The following is a 15,152-nucleotide window of genomic DNA, read 5'->3' as shown; positions in this document are numbered from 1 at the left end:
TGGGTCCTGAACAAACGAAAGACATCAGTAGCTGGAGATGAATCTAGACAGAGACAAACGAGAGCAACTTTTCTGGAGCATCTATAAATAGATATGATAGTAAAGCTGTCCCCTTTGTGCAAAAGAAGCCTTTACAAAAATGCAAATATCAGAGGAGCTGAAAATTTAAGAGTAAGGGAGAGCACACTTTGCATTCCAAGAAAAAAAAGTAAATATTTTTTGTTTAGAAACCCTAAGAATTTATTTTTATTTTTGGATTGTAGTTCAATAGGTTTGTAACATGAAAGGGAAAAACAAGAAGAAAAAAAAAGCTAAACAAAAATAAATGCAGTGGATAGTTTGGTCCATCATCAATGTTGAATATGAATGCAATTTTTCAGAGTGAGGGAACACAAATACAGTAAACTAGAACTGGATCTGTGTTGTAGCTACATGTCAAAAGCAGATTCAAAAACAATGTTTTTAAAACCATAAAACCAGTTGTTTTTTTTTTTAATTGGAGTTCTTTTGGCTGTCAATAAGCTATAAACACGGGCAGAAAACGATGCGGAATGTGTAACTCTTTAATACCACATTCAAAATGTTCTATCCGTTTCTACAAGGCTAATGTTGCAGTGTTTATTCTTGTACCACAGGTTTAAGAGGACACCTATTGTTGTCGGTCTGTGCGAATCTTGTGTGTGTGTGAGAGAGACAGAAATAGAGCAAGAGTTCTCAATTCAAAGCTTTCTGTTTAACACAAAGCTCACTGCAGAGCCATGTAAATGTGCTGGAACGCCTCACTGCTCTACAGTCCTGTTCGTCTAATACAGTGTGTTTAACTGTGAACTCTGCTGCTTGTTTTCTGGTGCGTGTAGCTGCAGTGTGTCATCTCACAGTGTGTCATCTGTTTGTTTATTTACTCTACATTTTGGTAGGAAGGCGTGTGTCGGTGTGTGTTTTGTCCACGTTGGCTGAACACGTGGAATCCCACACTGACAGGAGGTGGGGAGGAAAAATGTCCCCTTGTCCAAATCAACAAAGTACAAAGTAGCAAACAGATTTCCATTTCTTCTGTTTCAGAGCTACACAAGTTCATAGATACAAGAGAAAATAATTTGGATGCTCTTGATCAAAATTTTAAGGCTAATTGCAAAGTGGCAAGAAATCAAGTTTTGCACTGTTGGATCGTAAGATTTTAAGTAGAGCTTCAAAATACAAAACAGAGAAATGGGAATGAGTAAGTAAACGACCAACCATCAACTGAGCAAAAGTTTAAGACCACAACATTTAAAAGCCCAGCTCTTTGCACAAATGCTAATCTGATGTCCTTTTCTGTCAGGTATCCACACTGTAATGACCTCCAAATGGCAAAGGCAAAAAAAAAACAAAAAACCTTTTGCTTTGGTTGGGGGGCTTAGCAAGTTTACAAAAATGGACACCAGATGTGAGTGTATGTGTGGTTGTTTGTCCATATTGTCTTGCAATACACCCTGTCTTGCTTTTATGACCACTGGAGCCTCAACAGGAGCCTGAAAGGATAAGCGGGTTTAGATGATGGATGGATATAAATAACTCTGGGTTATAAATCCAGGAGGGTCCCCAGTGACGTTCTCCTTCTCATTTAAGGAGATCTCAAGGAATTCCCAGGCCAAAGTTGACATACGGTCCATCCAGTGGGTTCTGGGCATGCCCTGGAATCTGCTCCCAACACCTACAAAACCTTCCAGGGAAGAACCCAGGAGGCGTCAGGTTCACCGTACACCCATACAATTTAAATAAATAAAAGTTGATTCCATTCAGAATGGAGAGGATGGATCTCTACTCCTGATTCTATCTAATGATGAATCTCATCCTATTACTAAAGCTGCTGGATATAATGAGCACTAAAAAAGCTCATTGTCCCCGGTAACAAATTCTTTGGGTTGGGATTTAAATCTCATGATTGCAGTCTGTGGTACATTGCACATTTTATGCCTTATGGTTCTCACTGTTTTTACGGTTTTTCTGTACTTTGTTGGACAAAATAATTTCCTTGCAGTGATTAATAGAGTAATTTCGACTTTGATATTGGAAACATTACGGCCAGATAAGGGGCTTTTCGTCTTTGACAGACCAACTGAATCTCATCCCCAAGTAAAGACATAAAATGATAAAACCTGAGTTTTTAGTTTATTCGTCAAATGAACTCACAGAGCGCCGCAAATTATAACAGATTCGGTTATATCGCTTTTCCAATAACTAAAATTTGTGCCTTCATTTTCTCTGCTGTCATGGAGAATAAAAACTGATACTGGTCATTTAGCACAGCAGGAAACAAACGAGGAAAACAAACGGTGGCGATGTTCAGAGTGTGATGGGGCAAATGCTGTCCCATTACATCTGCCTTGCTACTTCAAAGTGTTGGTGTGATGTGAAGTGAACCGTAGGATCCACTCGGGTTCAAAAACCAACTGATTAATATTACATTTATAAATGATGGATTTTTTTCCTAAAAAGAAGATAATCTAAAATCATCTGTTTCCTCTTGTTATCAGATTATGAGCCTGTTAGGCCAGAAACGGGCTTTCTGAGCCTTTTAAATCCGTGTGTTTAAATGGATCTAATATCAGATTTTAGATATTAACTTTTTTTTAAATGGATTTTACCTTTGTAACAAAGTCACAAGCTTCCTGATTTCCTCACCACAAGTTTATTAATTTACAGGGCTCTCCATTATTCACCTCTGTGTTGAATCCATCTTCACCCACTAGTCTGCACATTTATCTTCCACATACATTGTCAGGCAGCACACGTTTACATTTGATTCCACTGTTCTCCTTTATTTTCAGAGAGGGCCTACTCAATTCTGACCAGAAGGAGGGGAAAAAATGCACATAACAGCACAGCAAGGCAGTAAAGCAAAATTGGAAATCATTTTACTTTGACTGCTTGGGAAAAAATCATACTTTTTCAATACAGTAAATTCTAATAATAAACAATGCCAGCTTGAACTAAACCAATTTCTCGTCTCATAAAAAATGAGAGCACAAGATTAGCTGTTTACAGTGCATCTCTTCAAATCTCCTTGGTGGGTTTTTAAACGCTTGTTGTGTAGCAAAGACGACTTGAAACATAAATGTCTTAGTTTTCCAGGGTAATAGTATTCTGTGGCTTGTACTTATTATTCTTATTATTCTGTACTTATTATTCTCATTACTCTACTACATATTTTCTGACACATTTTTGGCTGAAATGAATAAAAGTTTACTTTAAGAATGATATCCAAGTACCTCACCACATCATGGACTCTGTTTGGGAACATAATTCATCAAGTAAACGTTCAAATTTTTACATCATATGTGTTCAATAATTATCGTAACTGAGTACTATTTGTCAAAGGGAATTGGCAAATAGGACAGCGCTTACTCTTCTCCTATTCACAAGGTTGACAATTTAAGCTTTTTTCTTTTCCACAAGGATTTTGGTCAATGGGCTGAGATTGCAATGGAAGGAGGCTAATTTTTAGGAAATGTTTTTGTTATTTTTTGAATAAATATTCAAAATTTCCTCATACTATTTATTGTAGCAAGGTTTCCAAAGTTTCTATAAAATTAACAGACCCAGATCATCACGGATGTTTGGGTATGCTTTCAAGTAGGCATATTATATACTAGATCAATAGGAAGTGTTTGAAGGTTAACATTTGTCATTTGGCCAAAAGGACAAAGTTTAAGTAAAAATCTCAGTAACTCATAAAACGCCACGTTTCCATGGGCAAAAAAAATAAATATCTGAATTGGTTTAAATTTTTATACATGCCAATATTTGACACATTTAAATAAATTTTTGTGATGTATTTGCCCATTGGTTGTAGCTCCTCAATTGATAAAGCTGGAGCTTTGATAGACAGTACATATTAGTTAACTACTGATCAGTAAGCCCTTTACATTGCCACTAGTTTAAAAGAAAAGCAAACCAATCAACCAGCCACAGCTATTCAATTATGTTCTATCATTCATTTAATTTATTGCTGTATTTGTATAATCCTGATTTGTAAGTCACATGGTACCAACCACAAAACATTCCCACAAAAAGCTAACTGTATTTATATATTTTATGAGTCGGTCTTAAGTAAAGTGCCTGAATTGACTTATGCCTCCATTAGATGTGCTGTGTTTGGTATCCATGGAAATGTGGCTCTTGCTGACATTGTACTCATGGCTGTAAAGAGATTGTGATGGTAATACAGTTAAGTCATGCTGGGCACAGACTGTGGTGCCCCATAGCATTGATTGATGACCATGCTGTCAGTTCAATCTAAGAAATGCATTGAGAGAGACGGAGAAAGAGGGATTGGTGTACGACAAAAAAAATGGGAGGGAGCATAATGGATCGGCTGAAAACAAAGGGAGGAAGGGAAGACGTAAACGGAGTTGGTCTGAAAAGCAGTAATGGAAGATGTGAATTGCAATATTGAAATAAAATCAAAATAATTGTAGTAGAGTTTAATTAAAAACTTCCATGTGATCTAAACTCTTTATTTATTTTTTGGGCACATAATGCCATTTAATTGCATAATCCAGTAACTGTTAACTTCAGTTGTTATGAAAATGCTGTTTATACCAAAAACAACTTAAAATTTGGCATCACAGCCATATCTGACACTTTAAAACTGGCCTCCGTCTCTTTAAGAACCTTTTACCTTTCCGACACTTCCACTTCAGCATGCCGTCAAAACAACACTTCTCTATGCTATTCATTGATGCCGTCTGCAACCGTTTTTCAGAAGGATGTAGCTCAGTAGACCCATAGATCCACCAGGTGTTTGCCGATTGCTGCTGCTGCTAGTCTGGAGGGGCTAAAAGGGAAGGTACAGGTAAGTGGTGCTGTGTGGGGTGGATCTTGAGCTGAGGGCTGATGCACGAAGCTTGCACTTTAGGGAAATAGATGGGGCATTGTAGGAGCAGACTTTAAGGCACCACCAAATGGTTGCCAATGGAGATTCAAGGATAATTCAAACATGTATGAATGAGTTAAACCAAAAGACAGAGTATGTTTTTGATGAGGGAATCAGCACATAACATGGCGCAAGGCTAAAAAATGTCTATTTGGCACAATGCTTCCCTTTTAAAACTTTCAGATTACGTTGATTTGACTTGGGTATTTTATCAGGCTTTCTGGTTAGTCCTCCACTTGTAACTTCCCTGTACTACACATGACGAAGCTACCGACAGCTTTAAGGTGTTGAACAGTAATTTGTATTACAATGTTTTGTCATGCATGTCACATTTTATAGAAGTTTGAAACCTTTTAAACCTTAAATCATAATCTCAGCAACTGCCATCAACGTTGACTGAAGTAACGATGCAAACGGGTAACTAACTGAATGCAATTTCAGTAATCCAATCTTCAAGCTTAAACACAAACGTTAATTCAATTTATTTTGAAGCATTTGAAGAAAGAAATGTCTTAAGCATTGTTGAAAAAGGAGCCAGAGGGCTTGAATAAGGAAATATGCTCGATGATATTTCCTTTGGTGCGTTTGTTTGTTGTTTGGCAGCGTGTGTGTGTCATTTGTTTTGTTTTTTTTTTCCTCGACATTTTGCGGAAAGCATACATTGTCAAACTACTGAGTTAAAGCGACAGGCATGAAAACAATGCTGGGCTTTGAGTGAAATGATACAGAAATTCAGATGTATCGCAGCAAATGACTCATTGGCACAGCCAGTTACAGTAAATCATGGAGGGACTTGGGGACTGGAAATTGACAAAAAGTAGCCACACACACTCTCCAGAAATAGGGGGGTGATGTCATTCCATTTATTTTGTTGTCATCTGTATCAGTGATTCTCATTGCTCGACTCGGTCGCACTGCAGAAACTACCATGCAACAAACGCACACAGTGCACGCTAACGCACACTAAGACCCTTCTGGACACCTATTGATTCTTGCTGTTTATGCTTGAAGGAAAATTATTAGCATTCTAACGTCACCACAAAAAACTCTTATACACACGGCAACATATCAGCACAGGAACAAACACCGCTATTGATTCAGCTGGGATACTGAAAAGGGAGATAATATGCCCAGTACCCTATCCCAACTCTGTATAATCAAACGCTTTTATGTTGATCCATAGGTTTTGTCTGCATAAAGTGATCGGTAACATAAAACGGTTTAGAGCGCTACTGTGATTCTTGACTATGAAATAGAAAAACATCATTAGTCCGTTATCCTACTTGACAAACATTACGCCCTCTTTCTGCTCGACTTTGCTGCATGTTCCCAATCGAGATTGTGCTTATATATAAATTGGTTGGATTACATTTGAATCAAAAATATTGAATGCTTGTTCAACATGCAAATTTTAAAGTAGATTTATCTTCCTTTGCTAAGGAACAAATTGGAATATGTACCACATTCCCCACATTGGTTCCTTTTAATCTTGTATGAAATTAAATTCTTTCCCCTCCATTACAAGAGCGACACAAGCCTTTTTAGGTATTAATAATTGCTACACATGCAATATTCTGATTGAATTCATGCTTCGTTGTTAATGCTTTCAGACGCATTCCTGTGCACCGCTGCATATGTTTTGGTTGATTAGGTTTCCGATGAATCTTGGTTGCATTTCACTTGTGTCTTTCCTCAGTCTGGACATGGTTCAGACTGAGGTATTTGGTTGTTTTGTGGAAAATATCTCCTGATGTACAGAGGAAACCACACTGCTGTGTTGGACTTTATGAAACTGTCCAACTCTCTACAGCTACTTGAAAGCTGCAGCATGTAAATTTCTTAAAGATCCTTTTTTCTCTCTCTCTTTTTTTTTCTTGTATACTACAGGGGTCACTGTTGTAGCAGTATAGTGTGAAACAGAAAGTCTGAGAAAAAATGGAACTCCGAAACAGGCAATCAGAGCCAGGAGGAGGGCCTTAGCGCTGTCCGTGTTGCTCATAACTTCCCCCCTTGCTAGGCTACAGCTAGCTTCCCACATCGGATCCTGCCATGAATGCTTAGGCCAGCTAGCTTAGCCACAGGTGACGGCGGATAAACAGTTTCCCTGGAACACTAAGTTTTCTCCGCCATTGACACAATGAGCAGCTCATACATGAGCATCATTGACGGCTTTAACTTTGATTGCTTGTTTAGTACTGACTGGAGGAATACATAGCTGCACCGGGATGTGAAAGAGGAGGTATATTTTTCATCACAGACTATCTCATGTCATATGGTGACAGTTTTTACAAATATAAAACAAAAACATTATTTAGGAAAGTTACATACTAAACTTGCTCCGTTTGAATATTTTTCTCATTGCGTGTATGCATTTGGATTAGAATATTAGCTCCAGTGTCCCCTTGCATGCAGGAGTAGTACTGAATAACCTGAGGAAAGACTTGTGTGCTGTTATGTAACTGCACTAGTCACAGAAGTGTGAAACAATTTCATATTGTAGACTTTACATTGATGAAATGGAAGTTTCTTAACATAGAAAAAAAGCACAGCAATGAACTGCAAATTATCATTGTCAAAAAGTTATTTTACATTTCACATTGGGACTGACCTTCTTGAATTGTCTTTAAAACTCCTTTTCACTTCATTTCTTGTTTGCATTCATTTTTTTCTCTCTTAAGCAAGTTTAGAGTCAGCAGTTTTCCCAGTCATGGCATTTTGGTATATTCACTGAGAGAAAGCTTTTCTTTGGGAAAGAGAGAGAAACAAAAAATCCAAAACCACTGAGGCGTTAAGATCATGCAGTTTCCACAAATAAAGACCAAATGCATGCTTGTGCATGAGAGTGAATGTGTGCAGGAGACAGAGACTGATGAAGATCGAGAGAAGTGCTAAAGTGAGATAGGAAGTGAATTAAGGAGTACAAGGAAGGGAGCAATAGAGACTTTAAGGTATAGAGAGCAAGGTAAGGAGAGCGAAAGAGTTGGAGAGCCAGATAGGCGAAGATAGTACAGCCTTGCAGCGAGAGTCCGTATCTCTTGCCACCAATGACTCCACATGCTGCACTTCAACTAATGGACTCTGTCTTCCTCTGCTTTCTTATCAGCCCTGTGTCCCTTTTTCCATCCTTCCTTCCTATCTCAGACGTACTCAAAGGTGTGCTATCTTTCCACCTAACGGCTCAACCTCAATCTCATTTTTATCGCTTTCGTCTTTCTTTCTCCTCACCGCTATCTCACTCTTAAATGCTTCCGGTCTTCTTCTTCCGTCTCCTCCTCGTCATTTTTCATCCATCTCTCCGTCAGCAGTTCACCCACACCTCTGGTGTCCTTATCTGTTCACTGACCTGGGTGAAGATCTATTTTTAGACATTTTGGTTCCCCTGCATTGGTCTGCCTTCAGCTTTTTTTTTTGGAAGATCCATTGAATGGATGTAACGTCTGGTCACTCAATTTCATCTTCACTTAACTAAACACGTTGTTGTAATTGAATCGTTTCAGATGACCCAGGAGCAGTACATCCTCGCGGCCCAGCCGAACCCCCTCCACCAGCGAGGCGCGTCAGAGTGCAGTGGCCAGGTCTACCCAGCAGTCGGCATCTACGGCTGGAGGAAGAGATGCTTGTACTTCTTCATCCTCCTCCTACTTGTCACCATGATTGTCAACCTGGCACTCACCATCTGGATTCTCAAAGTCATGAACTTCACTCCGGTAAGAGGCTTCTGCATGCATACCTCATTAAAGTGCCAAGCTGTTTTATGGGATTGGCGTAGAAGATGCTTTAAATGGCTTGAAAGGGTTCGCTTAAGTTGCTAATGCCAATACCTGATTGATAATAAAATTAAAAGCAGGTAACTGAGGATACCCAAGTAAATCTTAGTACCCCATTGTGTTTCACCCTGATAACTGTCCATTACATATATGAAATAATAAATCTTATTTCTCTTTTTGTGTGTTTGGCACAAAGGTAATCGTTCAGTATTGCTGAAGAGGATTTATTGTTGCATAGGGCACCTTGTGCTAGAGATAATGTGGGCAGAAAATAAAAAAATAAATAAAGGCAAAGCTTGGTGCAGGATTTTCTCTAAGTTATTGTCTGCTCTTCTCCCTTTATTCACATGCACCTTATCCCATGGAAGGTGGAAATCTCACTTCACAGTTTTGATAATAACCTGCAAGACTGACAGTATCAGTGGAGTGTCACACTTTTTTAATGCTGACTGCTGTTCTGAAGCCTGGGCTTTTTTTGCAGATAAAAATCCATGAGCAAAAGGATGGTTAGCTCTTTATCTAGATGGTTACCCGACCTGTATTTTTCCCTGGTTTTGCTCGCCTCCAAAAAGTTTCTCGTTCAGACTGGAGCAAGAAGTGAAAAGTAAAAATTAATGGCATGATGCGGAGTATCTAGTAGCCTTGACCGAGGATATACACTTTTGTACTTTTGGGTTGTTTTTAAGTGATAGAATCTCCTTATAATAATAAATAAAAAGAGAATAGAGGCCTTTTAAGGTAGAAACTAGCATCCCAAAGTGTTACTGTCGGTTTTCATAGCAAAAATGTGATGAAGGCTTGTCATGATGCTTCAGCAGCAGTCCTCTAAAAGAGGTTCTTCACAGTGCATTCTCTGGTCAGGGTTTTGGCCAGGAGAGGTCCTTAGTGAAATGTAATCCAATATGCTTAAGTTGAGCACATCAGCAGAGATCTATAAGCGCAGATCGATCTAATTTTGGATTCGGCCTCAGCTGCCCTCTCATGGAGCTGCAGTGTTATGTAATTCTGTATTGGATTCTGCTTTTTTTTCTACATAAAGCTGCCATTATCAATTATTCCACACTTTGTGTACATTTCATTGTTATTGGCTGTTGGTACCACAATCTCTGCTCAAAGGTTGGAAGCGAAAAATGCTCCAAACTGGATAATATGTCATAAAAACACTAGAATGCAGCTAGAGAGAGGAAACGTTAAAGTAGAAACCCTACCACCAGCCATTTTATGGAGATGCTGGGGAGAATTACTTTAGAAATGACTCTAAAATTATAATAACTGATAATTAAATGGCAGTAACTCCCCTATAAGTGAGGATTATGTCCATAAAGTTGGTAAAACGTGTAAAAACTTTTTTTTCTTACTACTCAATGGAATTAACAAGGGTTGATGTAGTTATTCCATTACGATCGGGGATTGCTTGCTTAATGGATGCTTTATAAACAAGTTTTTATTTTTGCTCCCTATAACAATAAACTATCCATACACCTGTTTTGCCTAGTGCACTGGGACTCACAAGATTATATTGTAGCAGTATATATATATTCAAATGAGGTACGTTTGAAATTGTGTAAACCTCTGCTTAAGCATCCTAACTTTATATCCCATGTTTTATTATGCAAACATCAGAACATAATTGAACAGAAAATGACATTTTGTGTGCTTACTTGTCTAGCTATTCTATTCTGAACCATTTCTAGCACATTTCCTAACCTTTTGATGGCCAGCGGGAACATGGGAACCAAAGCCTGGTGCTAATACAGTGAACCCTCTTGTTTAGGACAAGAGGTTAGGTTTAGACGTGTGGTGTGAATTAAATTTTGGCTAGGAAACACATCCACATAAGGAATAAATACTGTTGCTAAAATGAATGGAAATGAATGCAAAGGCCCAAATTGGGTAGAAATCCAAACCTGTGTGTGTATGTGGCCATGAACATGTCAGCCAAAGAAAGCGTGAAAGACATGGCAACATTTCAGGGGTTGTATAGCTTGTGAAATACGAAGAAGCTTGACAAATCCCAACAGAGTAAGACTTAACCCTATTAAGTTTTTGGCATAAAAAGGATAACTTACAAGACTTAGACTATATTGAAACGCTGAGTATTTGATATGCTGTGGCTGAAACCGTACATGGAGGATATTATTTGAAGCAGCCAACCGGGTTTCCTCTCGACCTCTGGACCTTTGCTGCATGTCCTCCCTGCTTCTCTCTCTCTCTTCTCTTTTCCTCGCCTAAAAAGAAAACCCACCCTTTAACAACACGAAAATGCCATTCTGAAAAAAAATAAATCTGATGTAAGTGTGAACCAAGAGTGAATTCTTCACTGATTCTAGTTGTGTATTTCAGCATGTTGATAACATATTGCTTACCAAGAAATTTTAGCTTTTTATTTGCAACAAATAGGCAATTTGTAAATGATCACATAGAGCCTACTTTGTCTCTACCATAGCTCTTGGCATGGGAAAAAAAAAGAAAGCGCCATTGTGCACATAGAATTAGAAAAAAAAGGGAGAAGATTTTGCAAAGGGCTTGAGGGAAAAAAAAAAACTACTTGAAGATGGAGCAAGGGAAAGATTAATGAAAATGAGAGGATATTTTTATATGGCTGAGTGGTTGTCCGTCTAGTTATTGTGTAGCTCTATTGTTTGAACATTCACACTCTTCTCTCTTCTCTTTCCTGCCCTCTCTGCCTCTTGGGTCCCCAGAGAGTCAGCTAGATATCTGTTTCAGAGTTGCACAATAGATTTCCCTCAGCTTTCAGTCAAAATGATTAAAAAAAACGCACAGTCATCTTCTGACAATAACTTACTCTTTTTGGTGTTTGGAAAATGAGCAATTTTAGAATCCTCCCATTTATTAAGTCACATTCGGCTGGTTTTACCACAGTTAGCATTGTACAATAGCTGCTAGAAAAAACAAACGTTATGTTGTTGACTTACCATCCAGAGAGCACTTGTTAGCACTTGTCATTGGTGGTAGCGCAGAAGGCTCTTCTCCTTCTGGGTCTGTCTCAGGATCAAAGATGTACGGTTGTACAGTTGCACATCTTTTTTCAGCTATTTCCACATGTACAAAGTGTGAGTGTAAGCAATGTAAAGTGAAAAGAGACCCTAAAACGGCTCATTCTGAACGGACTGATCATACTCCAATCTGATTATATAAGAATGATTTTGTACAAAACATGTAATGAACTTGTGTTGTATATCATAGGCCTATCCTAACATGTTGAAAGAAACAAAATGGGTCCCCTTTAAGGGATTCCTAGGGACTTGACAAATTTGTCCATCTAAAAGACGAGTTTCAGACACTGCTCGACCCTTTAGGTATCATTCCAGGTTGTTGCTGGTTACTTTATGTTGACCAAGATGTTCGTAGCAGGACTGAATGCTATAAAGAAGTTTGGCTCTTTGAGCAGAACTTTTAGGAAGCCATGGGTGGCTCAGACATTTCCATTAGCTTATATCCTACTCATTTTACCAAAATTACAGTTTAGAGAGGGAACTGTTTCTGTGATGGAACCACATGGGAAATCCCTGGAATTAACATTTTAAAGTCCCAGAGAGGATGCTCTACTTCATTCATGAACCCACTGTTACATCACATTAGCTGAAGGCTGCTGGGTTTGCGATAGACCTCAAAAGTGACATTGTTACAGCATCAGGAGGCGAGAATATCTATTGACGAGATGAGAGAAAAGCTGCAGTTATCAGCAGTGGCTGTGTACGTTTGCCAAAGTTAAGCAGTACTGGAAGGTTTAGCACATCCTTTTTTTAATTAAAAAAATTGAAAATGAGACCCATATGATCTATGCTAGAATTTTTGCTAAATAGTGTTGCATAACCATCAAAAGAAGCAGTGAAACACGAATGTTGAATGTGCCAAACAAGTTTTTGTAAGTCTCTGCTGGGAGACGGCTCTGGTCTTTCCTCAAACCACACAGGTGAAATAAATACAAAATGCAGGGAGAAACAAAAGCCTTGATTTTCAGATTTGTACAAATACCTTTCTTGAAATAATTGTGGTAAACCGTGAAGATGAATCCAAAATTATTCATTTTGATATGGTATTTTTTTCATTTAGTCCATAAAGATCATAAATGCATCAGAACAACGAAAAGGTGAAATATTAAGTTTCCTTTAAACAGATTAGGGGGCGTGAACAGATAGGTCTGTTTGTTTACACATTTTGAATAAATGCTGGAAATATCTTTTTTGGCATTACAAAAAAGATGATTAATCTTTTATCTGATTAATAAAATAAAACAAAAAAACACCCTCAACTCTTTACAGCTTTCCTAATTCCTTGCAGTTAGTTATATGAGGCGTTTAAAACATTTAGCTGTCATGATTACATGAGAAAACATAAATAGGTCTAGCATGCATGGATACTGATGCAGAACTCCCCTCCCTAATTATCTCCAATCCCAGTTCTGGGACTTGCTTGTTGCTTTGCTTCATGGCTGTCATAATCATCGTCAGCATTCAAATCACATCCAAGGGGCTGCGGTATAATGAAGGCCTTTGTTTAAGTTTTTGTTTTGGTTTGGAGTTTCCAGATGAGATTCTTATTGTTGCTGTTTCTGAAGAGAAAGCTTTGGCAGTAAATTGGAAAACAGGGACTTGTGGGAGTAGAGGGATAGAAGTGAGTGTGCATCTGAGAGAAAGGAAGAGAGAGAGAGGGGGGAAAAAAGGAGAGAAGAAAAGCTGGAAGAATCTTATATGTGTATGACTGCCAGCAATTATTCAGCAATTGTTTATGCTGATCAGTGTGCATGTTAGACTTTGTGGAAGCTTTTTCTTATTTGTGTGTGTCAAAACTTACAGTAGGGATTTGTGTGTGTGCGTGTGTGTTTTCATTCGAATCCTTTGGGTCCTCACGGCAGGGAAATTCAATTCCAGGTGTCACTCACCAATCAGCCAGCCTAATTCCTGGTCTGGACATGCCTGCAGTTTGTGATTGGGCGTGTGTTTGAGTGTGTAACGCGTACACTATTTTATTTCTTTTTTTACTCAAAAACTTTATAGTAAACAGTGCTGGGTGACTTGTGCAATGCATTACATGATATGATGAAGGAATGTCTTAATGTATTAGTATATTGAAAGAAGACTTGAGGGAAACAACGTTTTATAAACCAAAAATTTGCCTTAACTTTTTTATTTTGAATTTAATTTATACATATTTAAAAATTAATTACATAAAATTAGTCAACTCTGCATTTTCAGTTTTTGACCCAATTGAATTGGATGGTGTAAGTTTACTTAAATCACGTAACTGATCTGTTTTCTTTTTTCCTACAAAATTTGATCATACTATTCAAAGATAATAGCTCTTGATTACATTTCTCAATTAGTCCAACACATTTTAATTACTGACTGTAGATAAATTAAGATACAACATCAGAATTCCAGAGGTGTAATGGTACTTTATTTGTACAAAAAATTAAGAGTTATTCATATATTGTTATATTCTTAACTTCATAGTAGGCTACAAAATTCAAGTGTATTTTATCTTGAGTTTTTCTTAAAATTCTTCTTGCTTCGTAACTTCTTTCACTTCCTGGAGTATTTTGACTTGTTGGTGGTGATTGGTTATTTCCATCCAAGGAATACACTGATTGGATGAGAATGATCTTGTCATTTGCTGGTGCTGTGGTTCATTTACATAAACTTCACAGTTGCTTGTGTCTTAGTAATAAACTTTTCATGTCGAAGATGTGAAATCTCACACCTTTTTGGCCGCCTTGGTGTTCCATACACAAAGAGCAGGAACATCAGAGGAGCAATTGAGTGCGAGATATTAACATTCAACAGCACAAATTGTTTACTAAGTTATACACTTTACCATCAATTTCACTTCATATTTAAATCGATGACACTAAGACATCGCCATAGAAATGGAGTTTGAGGATCTTAACCATCTCACCACGAAACGTGTGTGTTAAAACAACCACATCCCCCACGAGTGTGACACCTGTGGAGTTGGGGATGTTCAGTATCACAAAGATCAGAAAGAGTGATTGGTTGTTGAACTTTGCTGTGATAGGTTTCACAGTCTATCACAGCCAAGTTTATCCTAATGCACCAAAAGCAGCCTAAGTAGACCTGATCCAAAGTTTACTTCTGCTAAAACCAAACGAATAGAAACTTTTAATTGTATTTTGGGATGAAAAAGCCCACTCTGAAAAGATATTATCATTTATCACAGTGTAGGAGTGCAGAACAAATCGCATTCTCAAAAGCTTACATTGTGTCCATGTCATCCTCACACCATTTTACCATATTTTTAAAGACAAATAAATGGCAAATGGACTGAATTTATAAAGCCCTTTTCTAGTCACACTGACCACTCAAAGCACTTTGAGCTGGAGTCACATTCACCCTATTGCACCCACAAATACACACATGTTTATGTATCAGTATATAGATCAATGTGTGCTGTGAAGTTAAATGCCTTGTGCCTGAATGCAGGAA

At 38.0% G+C, this 15,152-nt stretch overlaps 1 protein-coding gene across 3 annotated transcripts in view; it reads left to right on the top strand.

The window, feature by feature from the left end:
* Nucleotides 1–15,152, top strand: part of sgcz (sarcoglycan zeta) — a 342,032-nt gene that overhangs the window by 181,723 nt on the left and 145,157 nt on the right. For all 3 annotated transcript variants that reach the window (XM_005807872.2, XM_023334551.1, XM_023334552.1), the window contains exon 2: nt 8,416–8,625. In XM_005807872.2, the coding sequence (XP_005807929.2) occupies nt 8,416–8,625 (210 nt within the window). The remainder of the gene's footprint in view (nt 1–8,415; nt 8,626–15,152) is intronic.

The sequence above is a fragment of the Xiphophorus maculatus genome, chromosome 5 (genome assembly GCF_002775205.1).
Source record: "Xiphophorus maculatus strain JP 163 A chromosome 5, X_maculatus-5.0-male, whole genome shotgun sequence".
Classification (NCBI taxonomy): domain Eukaryota; kingdom Metazoa; phylum Chordata; class Actinopteri; order Cyprinodontiformes; family Poeciliidae; genus Xiphophorus; species Xiphophorus maculatus.
This window is presented reverse-complemented; position numbering and strand designations above follow the sequence as displayed.